At 38.6% G+C, this 18,904-nt stretch overlaps 1 protein-coding gene across 3 annotated transcripts; it reads left to right on the top strand.

The window, feature by feature from the left end:
* The first annotated feature begins 236 nt into the window (after positions 1 to 236).
* LOC113021902 (dual specificity calcium/calmodulin-dependent 3',5'-cyclic nucleotide phosphodiesterase 1B) lies at positions 237 to 18,066 on the top strand. 3 transcript variants are annotated; one of them, XM_026166732.2, is made up of 14 exons: positions 237 to 879; positions 2,651 to 2,764; positions 5,014 to 5,196; positions 6,255 to 6,321; positions 6,445 to 6,561; positions 6,937 to 7,077; positions 8,392 to 8,492; positions 10,749 to 10,874; positions 12,261 to 12,362; positions 12,576 to 12,696; positions 15,469 to 15,550; positions 15,925 to 16,042; positions 17,116 to 17,252; positions 17,655 to 18,066. In XM_026166732.2, the coding sequence occupies exons 1-14, from the start codon at positions 827 to 829 to the stop codon at positions 17,747 to 17,749; spliced, it is 1,557 nt and encodes a 518-aa protein (XP_026022517.1). In that variant the 5' UTR covers positions 237 to 826; the 3' UTR covers positions 17,750 to 18,066. The 3 variants fall into 3 exon arrangements, with proteins under 3 accessions (XP_026022517.1, XP_080157693.1, XP_080157694.1); XM_080301567.1 differs by lacking the exon at positions 237 to 879 and adding an exon at positions 1,913 to 2,036; XM_080301568.1 differs by lacking the exon at positions 237 to 879 and adding an exon at positions 4,421 to 4,487 and having other exon boundaries at positions 2,674 to 2,764.
* Positions 18,067 to 18,904: the final 838 nt, after the last annotated feature.

The following is an 18,904-nucleotide window of genomic DNA, read 5'->3' as shown; positions in this document are numbered from 1 at the left end:
TCAAAAAACAGAGAATTCCCCTTTTAGTGTCCAGATACAACGCATTTAGCTGACAGTGGTGCACATTTTAGTAAATGTAAGTAAAGCGAAACCAAGAAATCTGTTGTTGAAATGAATTATTAGGATGATTTCACATGTTTTTGAAGCTTACATTTTGTGCAACAATTGCAAAAAAGTAATCAGTTTAAAGACATGGCACATTTTTGTGCATAGCTGCACCAATAACAGCAGTTAACCTACTGCGCTTTTGCGGACGGCTTTCAAGGACAAGTTTTGTTTATATGTTTTGGTTTGAGTGGCTCTGGTGGGCTTCACTGAAAGACTCTCTGTGCAGTTCTCTGATTTGCGGCCGGTGGAAAATTCTCATTTGGGATTTGAGTACACACTGCTTGAAAGCCTTGCAGTCAACACTTCATCAGCGAGTGAGGTCAACTCTCTCACACCTCACACAACGGGTGTACACATATACACAAACACTCATGGTCTGACAAAGACACTCACAGCGGCTCTCTCTCTCTCTCTCTCTCTCTCTCTCTCGCTCTCTCTCTCTCACACACACACGTGCACACACTGACACGGTTTGGGCCCGCCTAACCAATCAGAGAGAAGTGGAGTAGGTTCCCCCAGAAGTGGGTGGGAGAGTTGTTGAAACAGAAGTCTGTCTCAGGACACATAAAGTTTGCGTTGGTAGTTTGCAGAACTTTTCTGCTTACTAGTTCCCTAAAACACTTTTTATTTTTATTTTTTTATATTGGCATTGTTTTCTTTCTTTCTTTCTTTTTTTTACTGAACTCTGGGGTCCATCAGAGCACAGCTTGAGCACGGAATGGCTGAACTGGTTCGAATCCGTAAGAAAAAGCTCCAGATACCCATCTCTAGGTAAGACAATTAATAGACTTTATGTTTAGTTCACTACACACTCCAGCTTCTATTTGATTACATGAACAGGGCAAGAGGACTTTATCAAACATGCTTGCTTTTGTTTGTTTTTTGTTACAATAACGTTCAGCAGCACAGCATTTCTATGCAGGAGATTTTCTGTTTTGCAAAAGTGAAAATGTGTGACTCAAAAATACACTCGGAGTTAGAGGGTTATGGTTTGACATGTTTCACACCGTATTTGCTCTAATTAAGTTCAACAAGTATTTTGCGTTTAACCTTTTGGTCGTACAAATATACATAGTGACATGAGAGAAGAAACGTGTTTTACTCCAAGTGTGAACACTTGTCTTGCCCACGCTTTTGCTGAAGGAGGTAGCTGTTGCAGAAGCGGTGGGTCATGTGGTTTTGTTTTGGTGAACTCATCTGTTTTTTAGTTTGAGCAGGGTTCAGAGCTCCAAACCTTGTGGGGTTTTGAGTGCGGACAGGGGTGGGGGTTGGGATGACGTTGTTTTATTAATTTGTGCTTGCAAATGAGATGCCATTAAGTCCATTCTCTTGTGCTCATCTATACTTGGAGAGGACGACATTCTGCAGTGTGTAGATGTGTAGATTCAACAATGCTTGAGCCAAAGGAGAATTTGTCATCTTTTTCTATAAACACACTTTCACGAGTGCACTTGACGAGTAATTTCCTGTAAACGTCCTGTCAAAGGTTCTTCTGCCGCAAACAGTTGAAACAAAAAAGGCTGTGTTATCATGAAAGATTACTTGAGATAGAAAGTGAGCGGTGGTATTCAGATGCATGCTATTTTTATGACTCGACAGCTTTCAAAAGCCTTTGCCAGCGTGATAAACACTTGAAAAGCTGTGAGCGTCTCATCCCCAGGAGTTGGCTCCATTGCCCGGCCTTACGCTGTTTGAACACAGTCATTCTGGTCACCATATGGGCAACGCACTAAGATGTTTTGAAGAAATTATCTGCGGCACGGATACTGTATATTATCACGTCGATATATTTCAGAAGTCAAATGAAAACACAATCACAGCAGAAAGATTCCAGTCCTACAAACTAAGGATACGAATTTAATGACAACTGGATCAGACGCGGAGCTTTGGGACTCATTCCTGAGAGGAGGTTACAGTAACACAGGCAGGTGGGTTACACTCTGAGCGACATCGAGCATTTGCTTTCTATTATACTTGAGGGGATGTGCTTCCAGCACGTAATTTGATTAAAAGTTTCGAAACCAAAAAGAGGCAGCGTGTTCTCAGAGAACATTTAGATAAAGCACAAAATTGTGATTTTTTTCAGGGAGTATATTTTGATATAATTTGAGTTACATAAGGGCCTAACCATGGGAAGCTTTCCTCTCATGGAAAATTTGGCACTAATGATGCCCTTTTTGGACAGCTTGGCACTTAAATCACTTCCAAATGAGCTTTTTCCGTTCATCAGGATTTCTCAACTGATTGTTAAAACACTTTGGACGTCATTTCACTGACTCAAGACAACAACAAGTGCTGTCGGTCTGCAAAGACCTGTTCACGGAGCTGCAGGTTCAAGCTGTTCCTATTTGTATCCTAAAATAACACCGTAGGCAGAATAAGTCACAGAAAACACTGATTTTTGTTCCTTAGCTATTGTTTCTGGACCCAAACAGAACTTTAATGTTTACCCATCCCGCTTTTTACTTATTGCACGTGGATGCTGAGACGTGCAACAATTTTCAAGCACCAAAAATGATTCCAATATTTCGTTTACTTTCAGGCTGAGGAGCATGCTGAAGCAGCTAGACGAGAAAGATGTTGATTTTGAAGAAATCAAAAAGAACCTGGAATACACAGCATCGTTACTAGAGGCAGTGTACCTCGATGGAACAAGGTAAAATAATACAATAAGAAGAAGAAGAAGAAAAAGAAGATAAAATTGTAGATCAGTTTTGTAGATCAGTGCTGAGCTTTCACATCCTGGGTAAGCAGCGAGGGGAAAGCACTAACCACCACAGTATAGTCCTGCCAGAAAAACAATATAAGTGTAAAAGATGTTATTCAAGGAGTACATGGGACACCTAATGTGTGATTAGCTTTTATAACTGAAAAAAGATCAGTTCATGTCTGTTTGATCAGCTTCACTTACATCTTCCTCTGAGTTGTCTTGTACTTTTAAAGTACTTTTTAAAGACTTTGATGAGATCATTGATAACACTGTCATGTTGCTACAATATGAAGTTGCAATCAGCAGCAGGTTAGCTTAGCTTAGTGCAGAGACTGAAAATGGCAACTCACCTTTGTACATCCCTAAAGTCCCTAATGAGAACTTAACACCTGTTTTGTTTAGTTATTCCTTTAAACAGTGACTCATCTGGGGCACATTTCACCATTGCGACTAAACTAAATGACCACAGTGTTCTCTAAGAGATATAGCTAGTTTTGAAACTGTTACAAACAGAAACTAGAAACCAGCATGTGTGAGAAAGTGGGATTTTGGGTTAGCTACAGATGGCTGATAGAAGTATTTTAACAATCACATGGATTAGCAGTGAAAGTCATATGAAAAAGAAAGTTTTCACCCGATTATATCTAATCCTGTGAAAAAATAAGTACACCCCGTTATGCGGTAGCTTATTGTCTATATGACCTTATCAGTTCTCAAATCATTGTGGAGAATTTTAGGCCCACTCTTGAGTTGTTTGACAAATGTGTTTATGCAGAGTTCTCAGTTCAGTCAGGTTGAGGTCTGGACTTTGACTGAGCCATTTTATCACCTTCATTCTTTTCTTTTTCAGCAATTCTGCTCTAGATTGTTGGTGTGGTATCAATGACGTGTTGCATGACCTAATTTCACCCAATTTAGCAGTTGAGCAGATGGCCCCACATTTGAGTCTAGCATATTGTGGTATATAGAGGAGTTCATGTGTGACAATGAGTGTAAAGAGCCCAGGTTCTGCTAAACTAGTCTGAAAACTATTGTTCATGACTGTTTTCAGCTGCATGCATTATGACCAGACATCTCAGCTTTGGTCTTTTCTGTCCAAAACACATTGTTCCAGAAGTCTTGCGGTTTGTTTCGATGCAACTTTACAAACCTAAGTCGTGCTGCCAATTTCTTTTTGGAGAGACAAGGCTTTTTCCTGGCAACCCTTCCAAACATGCTGTACTTGTTCTGTCTTTTTCTTATTGTACTGTTATGAGCTTTAACATTTAATATGCTAGTTGAGGCCTGTAGAATCTGAGCTGTAGCTCTTGGGGTTTTTTTGTAATGTGTTTGACCTTATGGCGTGGTCTGACCTTGTTGTGAATCTCCTGGAAAGATTGTTTCATTGCACTCACCTGAATGCTTCACACCAGCAAAATGACAACGCCTGTACCTTTATAGAAGTGCCCACACCTTCTGATGATCAATTAATCACGGGGATCTGATTAGCTCCTGATAGCTACCTACTTTCTTATTTCCTATGGATTCACTAAGGGTGTACTTAGTTTTTCACAGGACTGCATAGAGTCCTATGAAAACTTTCTTTTTCTCCTGACTTCTCAGGCCTTCCCCTGCATGTCAGATGAGGAAACTGATAAGAAAAGTTTGGTGTCATCAGCACAGCAGCCATGTAAGTGTCTAACAGCAGAAAGTGGTCTTTCAGGAATGGTGGTCTGGTAGCCTGATTTACAAAGCCTGAGGTACACAATCCATGAAGTGTGAAACGGAGGATTTTATGATCCAGTGTGTCATAGAGAAAACAGAGTGAAAAAAAACATGTTGCTTTCTGCAATTTTAGGTGCTGTTTCTCTGCTAATATTTGAGTGGAAGCAGTACGATGAAGTCTCTTTTGGTTGCCTTTCATAAAAACCAGAGTAAAAAGTGCCAAAAGTCTTTCTGGGAGTAGTAACTTCTTACTTAGCTTATTTAACAGACATACAATTGAAATTAAAATTTTAAATTAAACTTTTGACTGGACAGTTAATGGAAGTATTTCTAAATAAATCTAAATGTGTAATATAAAATTATCCTTACACCATTAAACGTCTCTGAACCACAGTGATATCGCAGAGGCACATTATTAGTGCTGCTCATTCATTCTCAGTCTTCATTTTTACCGTGTCTTAATATTGTCTAACAGTCACTGTTTCTCACAGGCAGTGTCTGGAGTCTGAAGATGACCTCCAGCAACTGCAGTCAGACGGGGTGCCGTCAGAGGTCACCGACTGGCTGGCTTCCACTTTCACCCAGAAGATCCGCCGTCCTACGCGGCGCTCTGATGAGAAGCCCAAGTTTCGCAGCATTGTGCATGCAGTGCAAGCTGGGATATTTGTGGAGCGGTATTACGTTTCATTCATTTCTATTTCAGAACTGCAAGCATAATGAATGATGTTATGGAAAGGATCCAAATGCAGGACATGTACTGTAGGGAAATTATAGAAATAAAAGAAAGACCCAGACATGATAATCTAAAAAAAACAGAAAATCCAGACAAAAAAATCTAAAAGGCAAAAATGATGGAAAGACACAGAACATAAACATGGATTAAACAATGAGGCTAAACTATACAGAATATATACACAGAGGAGATTGACTGGGAAACAGGACAGTTATGAGGGCAGAACGCAGGAGGAACAAGTAAAGGAAGGTAAAAAAGGCTGAAGAGGAGCAGATCATAAAGGAAAGAAAAGACAGAAAGTAAATGAGATACCACAGAAAACCTGCCATGAAGCTAAAATTGGGACACTGCTACCCAGAAGACCAGGAGAGAGATGCACAGCAGGTAAAAGCAAACACAGGGAACCACAGGGGAACGAGAACTATACGAGAACAGAATAAAATAAAATAAAAACTGGGGCCAACTACTCAATACTATAACAGACATCACTAGAATGACAATGAAATCTCAACAAGAATGGAAGCTCAAAGTGTCATGACCAGAGTCATTATGAAATCAAAATTTGAATGCAAAACTCAAAATGATAAACAAGAACTCAAAACCCTGGAATCGTTTTTTAAAACAGCAATTCATAAAATACTGACTGGAAGACACAGAAGCAGTCATACAGCAGTAACTCTCTTTTATGAAACTTAAATAATAAGAAACAAGGAAACAAGCATCTCATATAATAAAAGTCCCATTATAAATTACTGATTTCATTGTCTGTACAATAAGTCCGATACAAGCTCACACTCTGTTGTTATTATTACGTCCACAGCAAACACAGCCTGCTACACACGGCTGTGAAACATTATCTCCATTTTCTTGTTAAAACTTCCTTCCAAAGCAGACAGGGACTTTAGAGGATTTATATAAACAGCTCCTAAACCGAGGTCGCTGCACAGCGTCAACATCTGAACTTTAACTGAACTCACCCTAAACATTCCCTTATTCCAGGATGTTCAAGAGGGCCTACACAGCAGCCATGCCGGACCAACCTGCAGCGGTCGTAAATTGCCTCAGGGTAAGCCCCCTCTAATCATAACTCTCACAGTGGGTTGGATCTTAGCTAAAAATATGGACATCACATAATCTATCGTATACACACCAAAAGTATACACCAGTACTTTCCTCTCTTGCTCTTTAGGACGTGGACCGTTGGAGCTTTGATGTGTTTGCTCTGAACTCAGCCAGCTCTGATCATGCACTCCGAACTCTGTTCTTTGAGCTGATCACCAGATATGAGCTCAACAGTCGCTTTAAGGTCTTTTAACTTTGCATTTCATTGTTTAGTTTGTATATAGTTCATCGTCTATACAATGACTCATTATAGTCATTGGAGAATTTCAGTGCTTTGGATGGAAGATCTCACTGTAATATAATCAGAGCCACTCTGAAGGAGTATTATTGTGAGGAACTGGTGTTGTCATTTGCAGATATTATCAGGCATATGGGTTTTATTATCCTTTGTGGTGTTTGGAGGGCTAATGGGTTAGCAAATTATGTGTGTAAATCACATGCATCATGCCTTATTACAACATCCAGGTTGTTTTAGCTTTTACTGTTGACATAAACTTTGTGAACCTGTGGTATTTTAAACATAGCTTTACTTTTGATGATTATGTAACTATTTTTGCAGATTCCCATCTCGTGCCTCACAGAATTTCTGTCTGCGCTGGAGAGAGGATACTGCAAATACAACAACCCCTACCACAACCACGTTCACGCTGCTGATGTAACTCAGACACTGCACTGTCTGCTGCTGCGCTCCGGACTCGTGGTACAAAAGACTAACCTGGATTTTCTATTAAAGGATAAGGCCGGTGTGATAACTTTTCTTTTTAATTTTCTGAAAATTCCATGAAAAAATCAAAAGGAAGAATGTGTAGCGGCCCACCTTTTAACACTTTCCAAGCTTGCTGGCCTTTCTGTGGCACTGTGTCCCATTTGCTTTGACTGAATAGACAAATAGGTAACAAATATATAACCTATTTCTTTAGGAGTCACTTTCCTAATTTGCAGTGATCTGTTGCTTTTACAAATGTGGATTACACTGTGTAAAATGTTTTTTAGAAGTATATCGACAGACTAAAATATCCTAACAACTCTTATGGATTGCATTTACATTTTTTTTTAAATACATGTGGCATTCATTATCACCCTGAAGATGAAGGCTAATGACCAGAGTCACTGCCTGACGTTAGCACCACAGTAAGGATCGATTGTAGAGCACAAATAACAATCAAATTCCAAAATGACTTTTACTTTCAGAGCCTGCAGTCCTGTGACAATAGAAATGATACTTCCTGTTTTGGTGGCGATGGTGTTGCAGGGAAACAGGATCTGTTCCATTCTAACTTTTCTTTAACCCACTAAGCACTGCTGTTTCAAAGTGAAAATTATGGAGACTAAATAAAGAGATGATGGCCTTTATGTTTTTCAAGGCCTCCCCACGTTAGGGAGTTCCCATGTCAGGACTTTCAACTTGTTACATTGTATCTATGCACTCTATGAGTTGCTGTCTTCATCATCTGACCTTTATGAAGGGTGTCTCTGGAAATATTGCACATACAGACTTTTGGCTTAGCGAGTAAAGCATAATTTATGGTCTTGCGAATGTGTCTGTGTACATTTCCGTTGTACATGTTTCCATTTAGACAATGAGCGGAAAGGGGTCTTTACCCCCCACCCCGAGGTGCTCCAACATCCTAACTGCACATCACTGGACACACATGACTTATACAAGCGAACCATAAAACATTCCAATATAAATAAAAATGCTGCATTAAAAGCACAGACAGTGACTGCAGTGGACACTTTACATATTTTTAACACTTGTAGGCTCTGTGTGGGCAAGCACCTACACCACTGGACATGAATGTGGAGCTATAAAAAGCGTCATGGGTAAAGCTGCTGTGGTGCGCAAATACAACCACCTTGGTGGGTGGTTGTATTCTGCTACTTCTAAGGCCAGATAAGGACCAGATGACTTTTATCATGTATATATTTAAAACTTTTAACTGAAAGATGGTGTACTTTCTTTTTACCATTATAGTACTGTTGTTTTAATGGTTTTATATTTGTGTCTATCAAGCACTGGCTGACAGAGCTCGAGGTGATGGCATCCCTGTTTGCTGCAGCCATCCATGACTATGAACACACAGGAACTACAAATAACTTTCACATCCACACAAAGTAAGCTTTTTTTCTGCAATATTTTCTCAGCTATATATGAGCCACCTCCTGTTATGAAACTGTAAAATAGTAAGAGATATCAGGAAGTACAGAAATAGTGAGGTACGCTTTCTTAAAGCGTACCTCAGTATAGTTTTCTTCTTTCCTCTGTATCGTTTTAGTAAGAGAGCGAGTGAGAACCCTCTAAGGCAAACACAACTTCATGGACAGAACATCGTATTTTTAGACTTTCCACTTAGGAGGACTGAAGAACGTAGTCTCATGGCACCCATCATCATCATGCTTTATTTCGGGAATAAAGTACAAAGATGCCTGCCCACAGTAAAAGAGCACATCTGAACAGCAGATCTATCCCAAAGTCAGTAACTCTACTTGGAACATCATCTGACTTTGAGATAGATATGTAATATATATGATATGGGCTGAAAAATCAATGCAATAAGTTATTATGTATAGCACCTTTAACAACAGACTTTACAAAGTGCCTTGCCTGACAAGCAAAAGGACACAAAGAGAATAAAACAACAAAAATAACAGGTGCAATTTATTTAAAGTGGAGACAGATTCAAATGAAAAAAAGAAAGATTAAAATGTGGGTGCAAAACAAATAATGAAAGGCTAAAAAAGAAAACCCCAGAAATAATATGCAAGACAAGAGAGATGTTATTCAAACATTAAAAACCTATAAAGGACGACATCACATGAAATGGCATCACATAAAAGCACGTCTATAAAAATGTATTTTACGAAGTGATTTATTGGAAGCCTCTGATTCTACGAGACTTCCTCATTTCAAACATTTCTCCTCATTTCATAGCTGACAGGCCCTGATGCGAAAGCCATGACTGCATTTGACATTAAGCCTCAACTTTCAGGCAGAAGTGCTGCCTGAATGTGGCACAGGGCCAGACACGAACATGTGTTAAATGTGATTGCACTTAAAATCAATTCTAAAACAGGCAGAGAGCTAGTAGGGGATCAGGATCGGGGTAATGTGTGTCTGCTAAAATGAGTAGGAAGCCAAGAAATTAACTTTCCATGTAAACCAGAGGAGAACGTAGTAGCCTAACCTGGCGATTACCAAAGGAACAGTACTCTACTGTGCTGTGCTGTGCAAAAGTCTTGAGCATCAAGTTCTTGTGTCTTGACCATTTTCAGAGGAATGTTTGGGGTTTTTTGTTTGATGATCTGCTGTCCACTGAAGCCTCATCAAGAAAAGACACATTTTGGGTGCTTTTGCCTTTTTTCTCATTTTCCAAGCAGAAATATAAAAAAATGAGACTTTTGCACTGTAATTTGTAAGATTAAGTAATATAATTTCTAATTTTCAGGTATTGAGTTGACGAAAATGTGCCACCCAAATATAACTATATAGACTAAATAGTTATAAAGTCATCAGCTAGACTTTTAGGGTCACTAGATTTTTTTTTTAAAAAGTATGTCTCTGTCATCTGCATAGCAATGAAAGGAAAAACATTATGAATAAATGAGCCTGGTTCTGTCGGAGGTTTCTTCCTGTTAAAAGGGAGTTTTTCCTTCCCACTGTCGCCAAAGTGCTTGCTCATAGGGGGTCATATGATTGTTGGGTTTTTCTCTGTATGCATTATTGCAGGGTCTACCTTACAACATAAAGTGCCTTGAGTCACCTGTTGTTGTGATTTGGTGTATAAATAAAATTCAATTGAACTGAATCATGAATATTAGGAAATTACAGACCCACAGAAGTCTTACCAGAATTTTTCATTTTTTACCACACACTTTTTACACTCCCCAACAGACCACTTTAACACACACCTTTGTGTTGTTGTCTTTAAAACCATTTCCTTAAGTGTTTTATTCAATGTTTATTTCACTGGTGAAAGGTGGCAGAAGCTTAAAAATAAATACTAATTGGAAAACTGTCCACAGTGGGCTTTATTACCCATTTTAACAGCTGAATGACAATGAGAGGATACAGGATGCTTGATTGATAAATCCGTTAATTATCTTACTTTAGTGAGTCATTAATACCCACACTGTGTCATTTTTCATTACATCCCACCTCCTCTTCAGCACTTTAAAATTCATCATTAAAGGCTTGCAGTCACAGTCATTAAATTGTTCCCAGAGGACTCTCCTTTTATCTCAGTCTCACCTCCTTCACTCAGAGCAACTGTGTTATTGAAGTTTTCACTTTAATGCACAGGAACACTTTACAACCTGCCCATCTGTCCGTCGACTGTCTGTAATAATCTCCACTCACCTTTTGTCTCCAAGGTCAGAGTTTGCATTGATCTACAATGACCGGTCTGTACAAGAGAGCCATCACCTGAGTGCAGCATTCCGCCTACTGCTGGACGACCAAATGAACATCTTTATTAATTTGACGCGGGAGGAATGGATGTAAGACCTCAACATTTTACAGTGTTAATATTATTTTTATATTTTCATAACCTTAATAATAATTAATTTTTGTGTGTTATAAATCATGACCCATTTTCCCTCCCGAGCAGACAGTCACAGGGAGACATAAATAGGTCGTAGAAAAGTTTTCCCTCCTCTATTAGCTGTGTGATCAGTTGCTCACCTGTTGATCTCTTGTTGGAGAAACGTTTTTGCTGTCTGTATGTATGAACTTCACAAGCCTGTGTAAAAATGTCCCCATCGAGCTGTTGGTGTTAAAGGGCATTCTGAAAAGTCAAAAGTCCCCTGCAGAAATAAATTTGTTAACAATGTTATAAATGAGGTTTTAACCAACAGCAACAGCAACATTTAGTTAGAGTCTGGGCAAAGACAGCTGTTAAATGTAGATTAGGTTTGCAGTAAGTCCTCATATGCGTGTATATGCATAGGCATGATACAACATTGGGAGAAGAAAAATAAATAACGGAGAATTCATGCTGCAGGAGAATGTAGGAGAGCAAAGCTATAATTTGTTTATCTTAGTGTGTTTCCAATGTGACCTCTAGGAAAAACTAATTGGCCAAAAAGTAACATTTTATTAATTAATACTTTTGTTTTATTTTATTATGGATATATGGAATCGACTGAAACAATTGCAGTACATTTATTCACTAGTTTTAAATATCAGTTCTGTAGTTTGGAGCTAGTTTGTGGCTTTTGACAACATTTAGATTTTTATCTGTGACGACATTTATAATTATGTCATTATTCTATTTTATTATCGTTATTTTACATATAAACTGACATGCTTTGCTTTAAGGAAACAGCCCCCAGACCTCAAGTTGGTTAGTGCACTTATGGGAAAGCATACAGTGTCTCTTATAGCTGACCCTGGTCTTTGACCTCCTAAGATATCGTGTAACGACATATTCACCAAACAGCAGAGGAATAACAAACATAACAAACTCTGACTACAGCGTCTAAACTTGGAAATGTAGTAAAGAAGTTGCATTTGGTAGATGCTATAGGAATGTTGTGATACATACATTTAAAGTAAAAGTTAGCTGTAGTTGATGGTCTGCGGTGCAGTCTGCGATAACAACATATCTATACTCTGCATAGCTTCTTTGTTGGCTGCTGCTTCATATATTACTCACAGAATATGCGATTGGGGAGCTGTGCTGATATCACACAAGATAAACCCCAGCTGCATACTTTAGTGGGCTTTTCTAGCAGTCAGTGTTGCCATGGGAACAAGGAAATCTATTAGGAAATCTAAACAGGTTACAACCCCATTGAGCCTTCCTGTCTGTCATTTTTACTCACTCCTCATCAGCCAAGGTCAACTTGTACACTGTGTGTTTTTGTGTGTGTGCGTTCTCACAGGGAGCTGCGGTCACTCGTTATAGAGATGGTGTTGTCCACGGACATGTCCTCCCACCTTCTCCAAGTCAAAGCGATGAAATCCTGTCTACAACAACAAGAACGGTACTGCTAATAGACTGTGCTGTTGTTTGCACTGTGGCGCATAATCAGCAGGCCATGTAATGGATGCTTGGAGTGCAGTGAGCTGATTAGAATAGCCTGCACATGATGCAGGCAGTTTGGGTTCAGGCTGGCTGCTGTTTAGTCTGCTTTTCAGTCTGGAGACACAACAAAACAACAGTTAAAACAGTGGTTGCCTTATGCTCTCTACACCAGGATTGACAAGCCCAAAGCACTGTCTCTGTTACTGCACACGGCTGACATAAGTCATCCATCCAAGCCTTGGGCGCTGCACTCTCGCTGGACCAAAACCTTGATGGAGGAGTTTTTCAGACAGGTAGGCACTATATATATATATTCTGCTTAACAGGCCTGAGATATTTCCTATTTGTTGTTTGTCATCTCGCTATGCTCTTCATTTTATTTCACACAAATTCAAGGGCAGAGTGGCAGGCTCCTCTCTGAGCCTGTTTTGTTGCAGATTCTTTCCTGTTATCAAGAATTTTTTTTCTACTTTCTAAAAGTGCTTGCTCAGTGGGTCTTTACCCCCCACTTTTAAGCACCATATAACTACTATTTTGACTAGTGATGAGCATGGATTCATGTCAACAAGGATAACTAGAGATGTGAAGGAGAGAGTGCAGGAAGGGCAGAGTGCGTGGAGAAGAGTGTCAGCTGTGATTTGATTGGTTATGACATGTGGCTTAGAGTCAGTGGCAAAGTCACCAAACGTAGTCCTCTCTGTGTTGGGAGTGACGAGGATGGACACAATTACAAATGAGTACATCAGTTAGAGTTAGAGAGATGAGCCTGAGATGGTTTAAACATGTGCAGAGGAGGGATCGAGCATAAAGTGGACAAAGCATGTTTAATGTGGACCTTCATGGATATAGTGAAGGAAGACCTGAGACAGAGGAGGACAGTGTGGCAACACCTAAAGAGAGAAGCTGAAAGAAGATTTGTTTTGGATAAAAGAATAAGCTACTTGTTGCCAACAGTTAGATGAGAAGATCAACAGTAAATAGTGTGTAGTCAATAAAGAGTTTAAGCCAGCAGCTACCCAGCTCAGCTTAGTGCAAATACAGAAAACAAGGGGAACAACTAGCTTTAATCTCGCCAACCAACAAGAAAATCTGCCTGCTAACTTCCAAACTCACTAATTAAAACAGGACATCTTGTTACTGGATAAAAATAAAGTGTAGCCACTGTGATGCCACTGTTCTTACATCACTGATTCCACGTTGGAGTCCAGATTCAAATTTGTGAGCTTTCTTGTTCACTATACTCTGCAGATGAATGATGATTGTAGATGATTGTAGAGGAAGTCCAAATCCTCCAATTTGATTCCTCAGTGGTGAAAAAATGTTACACTGGAGCCTGAAGCCATACCTCAGAGAGAGCTTAGTACATAGTATGTTAGGCCTCTCTCTTTATCCTACCATATTAGACATTTACTTCCTCTATAGATCTTATCAGTCTCTGTGCCTTCACTTACTTCCCTTATTTGCCAGGCCTCTGTCGTTCGACCTTGCTGACGACTAACATGTTATGCTGTACACTATTGTTGTTTATCTGTTAGGATTGCCATTAGCTGTGCCCTAAACACAAAGCCAACAAAGATGATGTATATACTTTGTTGCCTGTAGCGGTTAAGTCCAGCATTTTATCATTCAGCTTCTTACATGCACTTACATGCACTTACATGCACTGGCTTCCCAGTATATGTGATTTGATTTTCAGGCTTGTTAGTAAGGATGGCGGTCATTTTCTAAAACAAAAGTGCATTAGAGTTTATGTAGCCTGTCTCAAAGGTTGTCCTTGATTGCATGTGGTTTAGATGCCAGCTCATTTGTAGTTCTCGGTGCTCGCAGGCTTTTGCCACACAATAAATGTAAATTCAAAATATAAAAGAACACATTATGTTATATTCTTAGACATCTCCATATCTGCCCTGGTGCTCCCTGGTCTCCATCTGACTTATTAGCTCTGTTATTAACTGCATGATTGATGAGTCAAAGGGCTGCATGCCTAATAAGAGGCAGCAGTTTTTGTAAATTGCTTGTATAGGGAGGGTGGATATTACGTCAGAGCTAAAGAAATCCATAAAAATATCTCGTTGATATGACGCAGAGGCAGCAGAGAAGGAAAATCTCTCCTAACAGCTTATTCTGCATTACTTTGGTACTAAAAAAATTAATCAATCTTAACAGCTCAAGTTTTAACCCTTTAAAGCCTGAACCATGAAATAATTGCTTTAATAATAATTGTTTATTGAACATTCTGACAAAATAATAAAACATAAATTCAATATCAAAATAAATTTTGCTTTATTTTTTAATTCATTGCTTAAAAATGTATATTTTTGTTATGACTTTTTTTCAGATCTTATGTAGTCTCAAAAACCCATGTACATGTCATATATAATGTAATGCACTTGACTTTAAAGGGTTACATATGGGAAATAGAGGACTGCAGAGAATCAGTGTTGTTGCCTTTAAAGCCTCACAAACCCCAAATAGAAAGTCAAGCTATCATGTTTTTGTTGACCTTTGGGGAAAAGTATATAATAAAACAATATAATGAGCCAAAAGCTGAGGACTGCAAGAAGTGGCTTTTGGTCTTGACTTTAAAGCATCAGCTGACGCTATAGCTGTTCTTCAGCTCAGCAGGAGACGCAGTTATCCAATCAGGTGGAGGGACTCTTTCTGTTGATGTCTGAGTTACTATGAGAACATAATTACCCCACAGAGAAAATGCTTGCTGTCCTGATTGTCTGGCTTTTTGGCGATGTTAGTTGGCACGACTGTAGTGAGTGTATTTACAGTGACTGCTGCACGAAGCTGCTCCCACTCTGCTTTTTTTACTACCTGGATCTGAAGGAGATCAGAACAGAAGAGGTGTGGGAGAGCGCTGTTGTCTCAGAAACAAGACGTGTGCGTACCTATGAAACACGTTTTCTTTCTGTTTGGCTGTTAATTAAAAAACGTTTGAACAGTCTCATAGTTTCAGGAGGCGACTGTTGGAACAAACTGACCTTTTAAAAGTTATTTTCAGGTGTTGTGTGGGATGCCCTTTAAGTATCTTCTTTCTCTCTTTCTATCTTTGTGAGGGTGATAGAGAGGCAGAGCTCGGCCTCCCCTTCTCTCCACTGTGTGATCGACAAACCACCCTAGTAGCTGAATCCCAGATCGGTACGTCTCATAAATCACACCCTCTTTTTTTAAAACCAGCTTCCTCATCGCTTTTGTCTGTTGTTTATGCCTTTGTAAGATTTTCAATAAATATCCATCTCAGATACATAAAACAAGTAAAATTTATTCTCTAGTGAAGCTAATCACATTTTTTCTCTTTCCAAAAGTAACAAGCCAGTGGCAGGATTTATGTTCATTTTATTTTTAACAGTTCACAGTGATATTGCAGCATATGCCCTTTGAATTTTAGTGTTTGAATCACTGAAATGCACTCAAATTTCTTTACTGACATTAAAGACGTAACAAGGTTTTAGTATTTTTGAGCCACTAACAGTTTACTTCACATGTTGATATGCTGGATTTTGTTCTCGCAGGTTTCATAGACTTCATTGTGTATCCTACATTTTCTCTGCTGACCGATATGGCTGAAAAGATTGTTATTCCTTTGGTGGAAGAGAACCCAGGCCCACCAGACCCCTGCAACAGACATAGGTAAACACAAGGCCTGTGAAACCTGCTGGGAAAATAAACTTTATTGCACTTTTGGTTTTAGATATTAATATAATAATAATAATGATGGATTGGATTTATATAGCGCTTTTCAAGGCACCCAAAGCGCTTTATAATACCACTATTCATTCACTCACTGGTGGAGGTAAACTACAGTTGTAGCCACAGCTGCCCTGGGGCAGACTGACAGAAGCGAGGCTGCCATATCGCGCCAAAGCATTTGACACACATTAGAAGTCTGTTTTTACTGTGATATTGAGTGGCACACAGAGTTTGACTAAAACTGATTTTAAAACTCTTGAAAACCTACTTCCTTCGTGTGTCTTAGTACAATTAGTCATTAAATGGCTCCATCTGTCACTCAGATGGACAGACACAGCACTGACACTGCATAATTTTTTAGCTTTAATAGAATTCAAACTGGGGACTTGTTAAAAAAAAAAGTATCTATACAGTTGTCCCAAAAGGAGGAAATTAACTTCAAACTTTTTTCAGGCTTTAATTATGCTGTAAAGCTGGTCAGTTTAACGTGAAGGTCTACTTGACATGCTTTTGGAGTCAAGCTCTGGTTATTCAGGAAACTTCAGTTTTTGGCTCTTTTGCAGTTTTACACTTGGAGCTTGTAGTTTCACTAATTCTTTGCTTTCTATGTATATGTTGATCATGTACACCGTGTTTTTTATGTTACTATCATTTGCTGAGTTGGTCAAAAACCTGTAATCATGACTTGATAATTTTGAGTGACAAAACATGATCATTATTCAAAGGTGAATTAATCTTCAAATTTGTAGCAGTAACTGCTCATTTTAGACACACCAGAAGGATAACCAAAGTCAGTAGGAACCCAAAAGTGTCAGCACAAAATCCTGTTTATGTGCTGCTTATTTTCCTTTTAATTTGTTTTCTTTTTATTGAAGATATATTTGAAGATAATTTCATGGAAAAAAAGTGCAATCCTTTACCTTGGTGTAGAAAATCTCAGGTTAAGCTGAGTCATTTGTTTTCATGACTGGAATATGAATATGCATACAAACAGCACTGTTTTCTTTCACCAGTAATCTTTGGAAGGAGAGCTCCAGAGGCCTGCAGTGGAGCCTCGCACACATCACAGCTGAGCTGGTGAGCTTCCGCTCTACTTGGACACGGCACACTGAGGACAACAAGCTCAAATGGAAGGAAAGTGGCTCAAATGGTGGGTTGCATAATTATTTGTTTATACGTGCAAAAATCACAAATATGCATTAAAATATAAAAAAAATAAACACAATTGAGGTTTTATTTAAATGTCTATACTTAATTTTATATTCTACTTAGTCTCCTTTTCTGCTCGCACATATTTCAACAACTCAAATTTAAAAAGATCACCTTTAAAAAGCTTGACAACCTCTTTTAAAGTAGAATAAAAGACCTGTTGCTGATCTGGCTTAGGAAAAGCCTCTTTGTTCCATAAATGCGCTCAGTACCCTTGATTTGATTTGTTATCTAAATTCATTTTAGAATGATCTCATGTTGAGATGAATTCATACAGATATTATTTTCTATTCAACCTAACTAGATTTTCTGATGTCTTTTCCCAATCTTCTATATCCTCCAGGATTTTCAGACCCCGGCGAGACAAAAGAGCAGCGATCGAGACAAGAAGTGTTGTCAGAAAAATCCCTGCAAGACCCCACTACAGATACAAAATAGCAGACAGCAGCTCCTTTGTAATACGTGTTTGCAGAATAGAAAAAAGTAACACTTTTGTAACAAAACTCAGATACCTTTTACTTTAAAAACTGAGAGATCTTACCAAGGTAAGATGTAGCGTAATCACAGAAACTTCCTCATTTTAAATGTAGCATACTACAATAATTTAAATACAAAAGTACACATGCTGGTCATGTTATACAGTCTAGTCCATATCATTAATTTAATTTGTCAACTAAACAGCTGTAAGTTACATTTGAACTTTCAAAGCATAAAACAATCATTTAACCTTAAAATAAACTTTGTGTCATATATGAGTTTTTTGTAGTCTGTTTCTTTGTCTGGGACATATTTACACATGGGCCAGTAATCCAGACATGACAACTCAATATAGGAACTTAAGTTAAATCGGTTATGTTTTGCATTTTCCAAACGTACAACAGTTAACTTTTTTTTTTTTTTTACTTAAAAGCAATATTTTAAATTTCTTTTGAAGAGCCTTTATTGTAGAAGGTAAAATTTGATATTACTCTGTATTAATTATCTTGTATTTAGAAAGCAATCATACCATAGTTCCTTGGTTATTGCACCTCAAAAATAATGATAATGAATTAAAAAGTAATAATGCAAGTGAACTAAAGAGGCTCTTAGAATTTAAAAGGGAGAAATACTTTAAGGAATAAGTAGTAATAATAAATAATAAAGAGGTAGAGGCCGATGTTTGGTCAGCCAAAATTAACCATTATAAGATGGCAAAGCCCCTGCGACCCTGAAAAGCGGTAGCAAATGGATGGAAGATGGTAAAGCATGCATTCAAATTTAAAGTGTTCTCTGCTCTCCCAGCAAGAGGAGCTATAGAGCAAAGACTGCAATGGCCCAGGGGTAGTTCAGCTTCACAACCAGCTTCATATTTTAATGCTCGTCAGTGAAGCAGTTTGGAATTGCACCATCGCTTTTCTTCTTACAACAGATGGGAAAAAAATGTTTTTCTAATTTGAATCAGCTGATAGTCTTTAAATGAATAAATGCCACAACAACAACTGAAGACACAGCTCTGCTGCTTGTCAGTATGATTTGCATGATTTGAGCTTCCATCCCAACACCCACTTTGAATATAAAATGAATATAAATCCATCACACAGCAAGACAGTAATG

The sequence above is a fragment of the Astatotilapia calliptera genome, chromosome 5 (assembly GCF_964374335.1).
Source record: "Astatotilapia calliptera chromosome 5, fAstCal68.1, whole genome shotgun sequence".
NCBI lineage: Eukaryota > Metazoa > Chordata > Actinopteri > Cichliformes > Cichlidae > Astatotilapia > Astatotilapia calliptera.
This window is presented reverse-complemented; position numbering and strand designations above follow the sequence as displayed.

What these genes read in the sequence shown, in the direction of transcription:
- LOC113021902 (XM_080301567.1), top strand. Translation starts at nt 1,969, where the DNA reads ATGACAACTGGATCAGACGCGGAGCTTTGGGACTCATTCCTGAGAGGA. An exon ending in TGGAGGAGTTTTTCAGACAG is followed by an intron (nt 12,697 to 15,468) that starts GTAGGCACTATA and finishes TATCTTTGTGAG; the next exon opens with GGTGATAGAGAGGCAGAGCT. An exon ending in GAAGGAAAGTGGCTCAAATG is followed by an intron (nt 17,253 to 17,654) that starts GTGGGTTGCATA and finishes TATATCCTCCAG; the next exon opens with GATTTTCAGACCCCGGCGAG.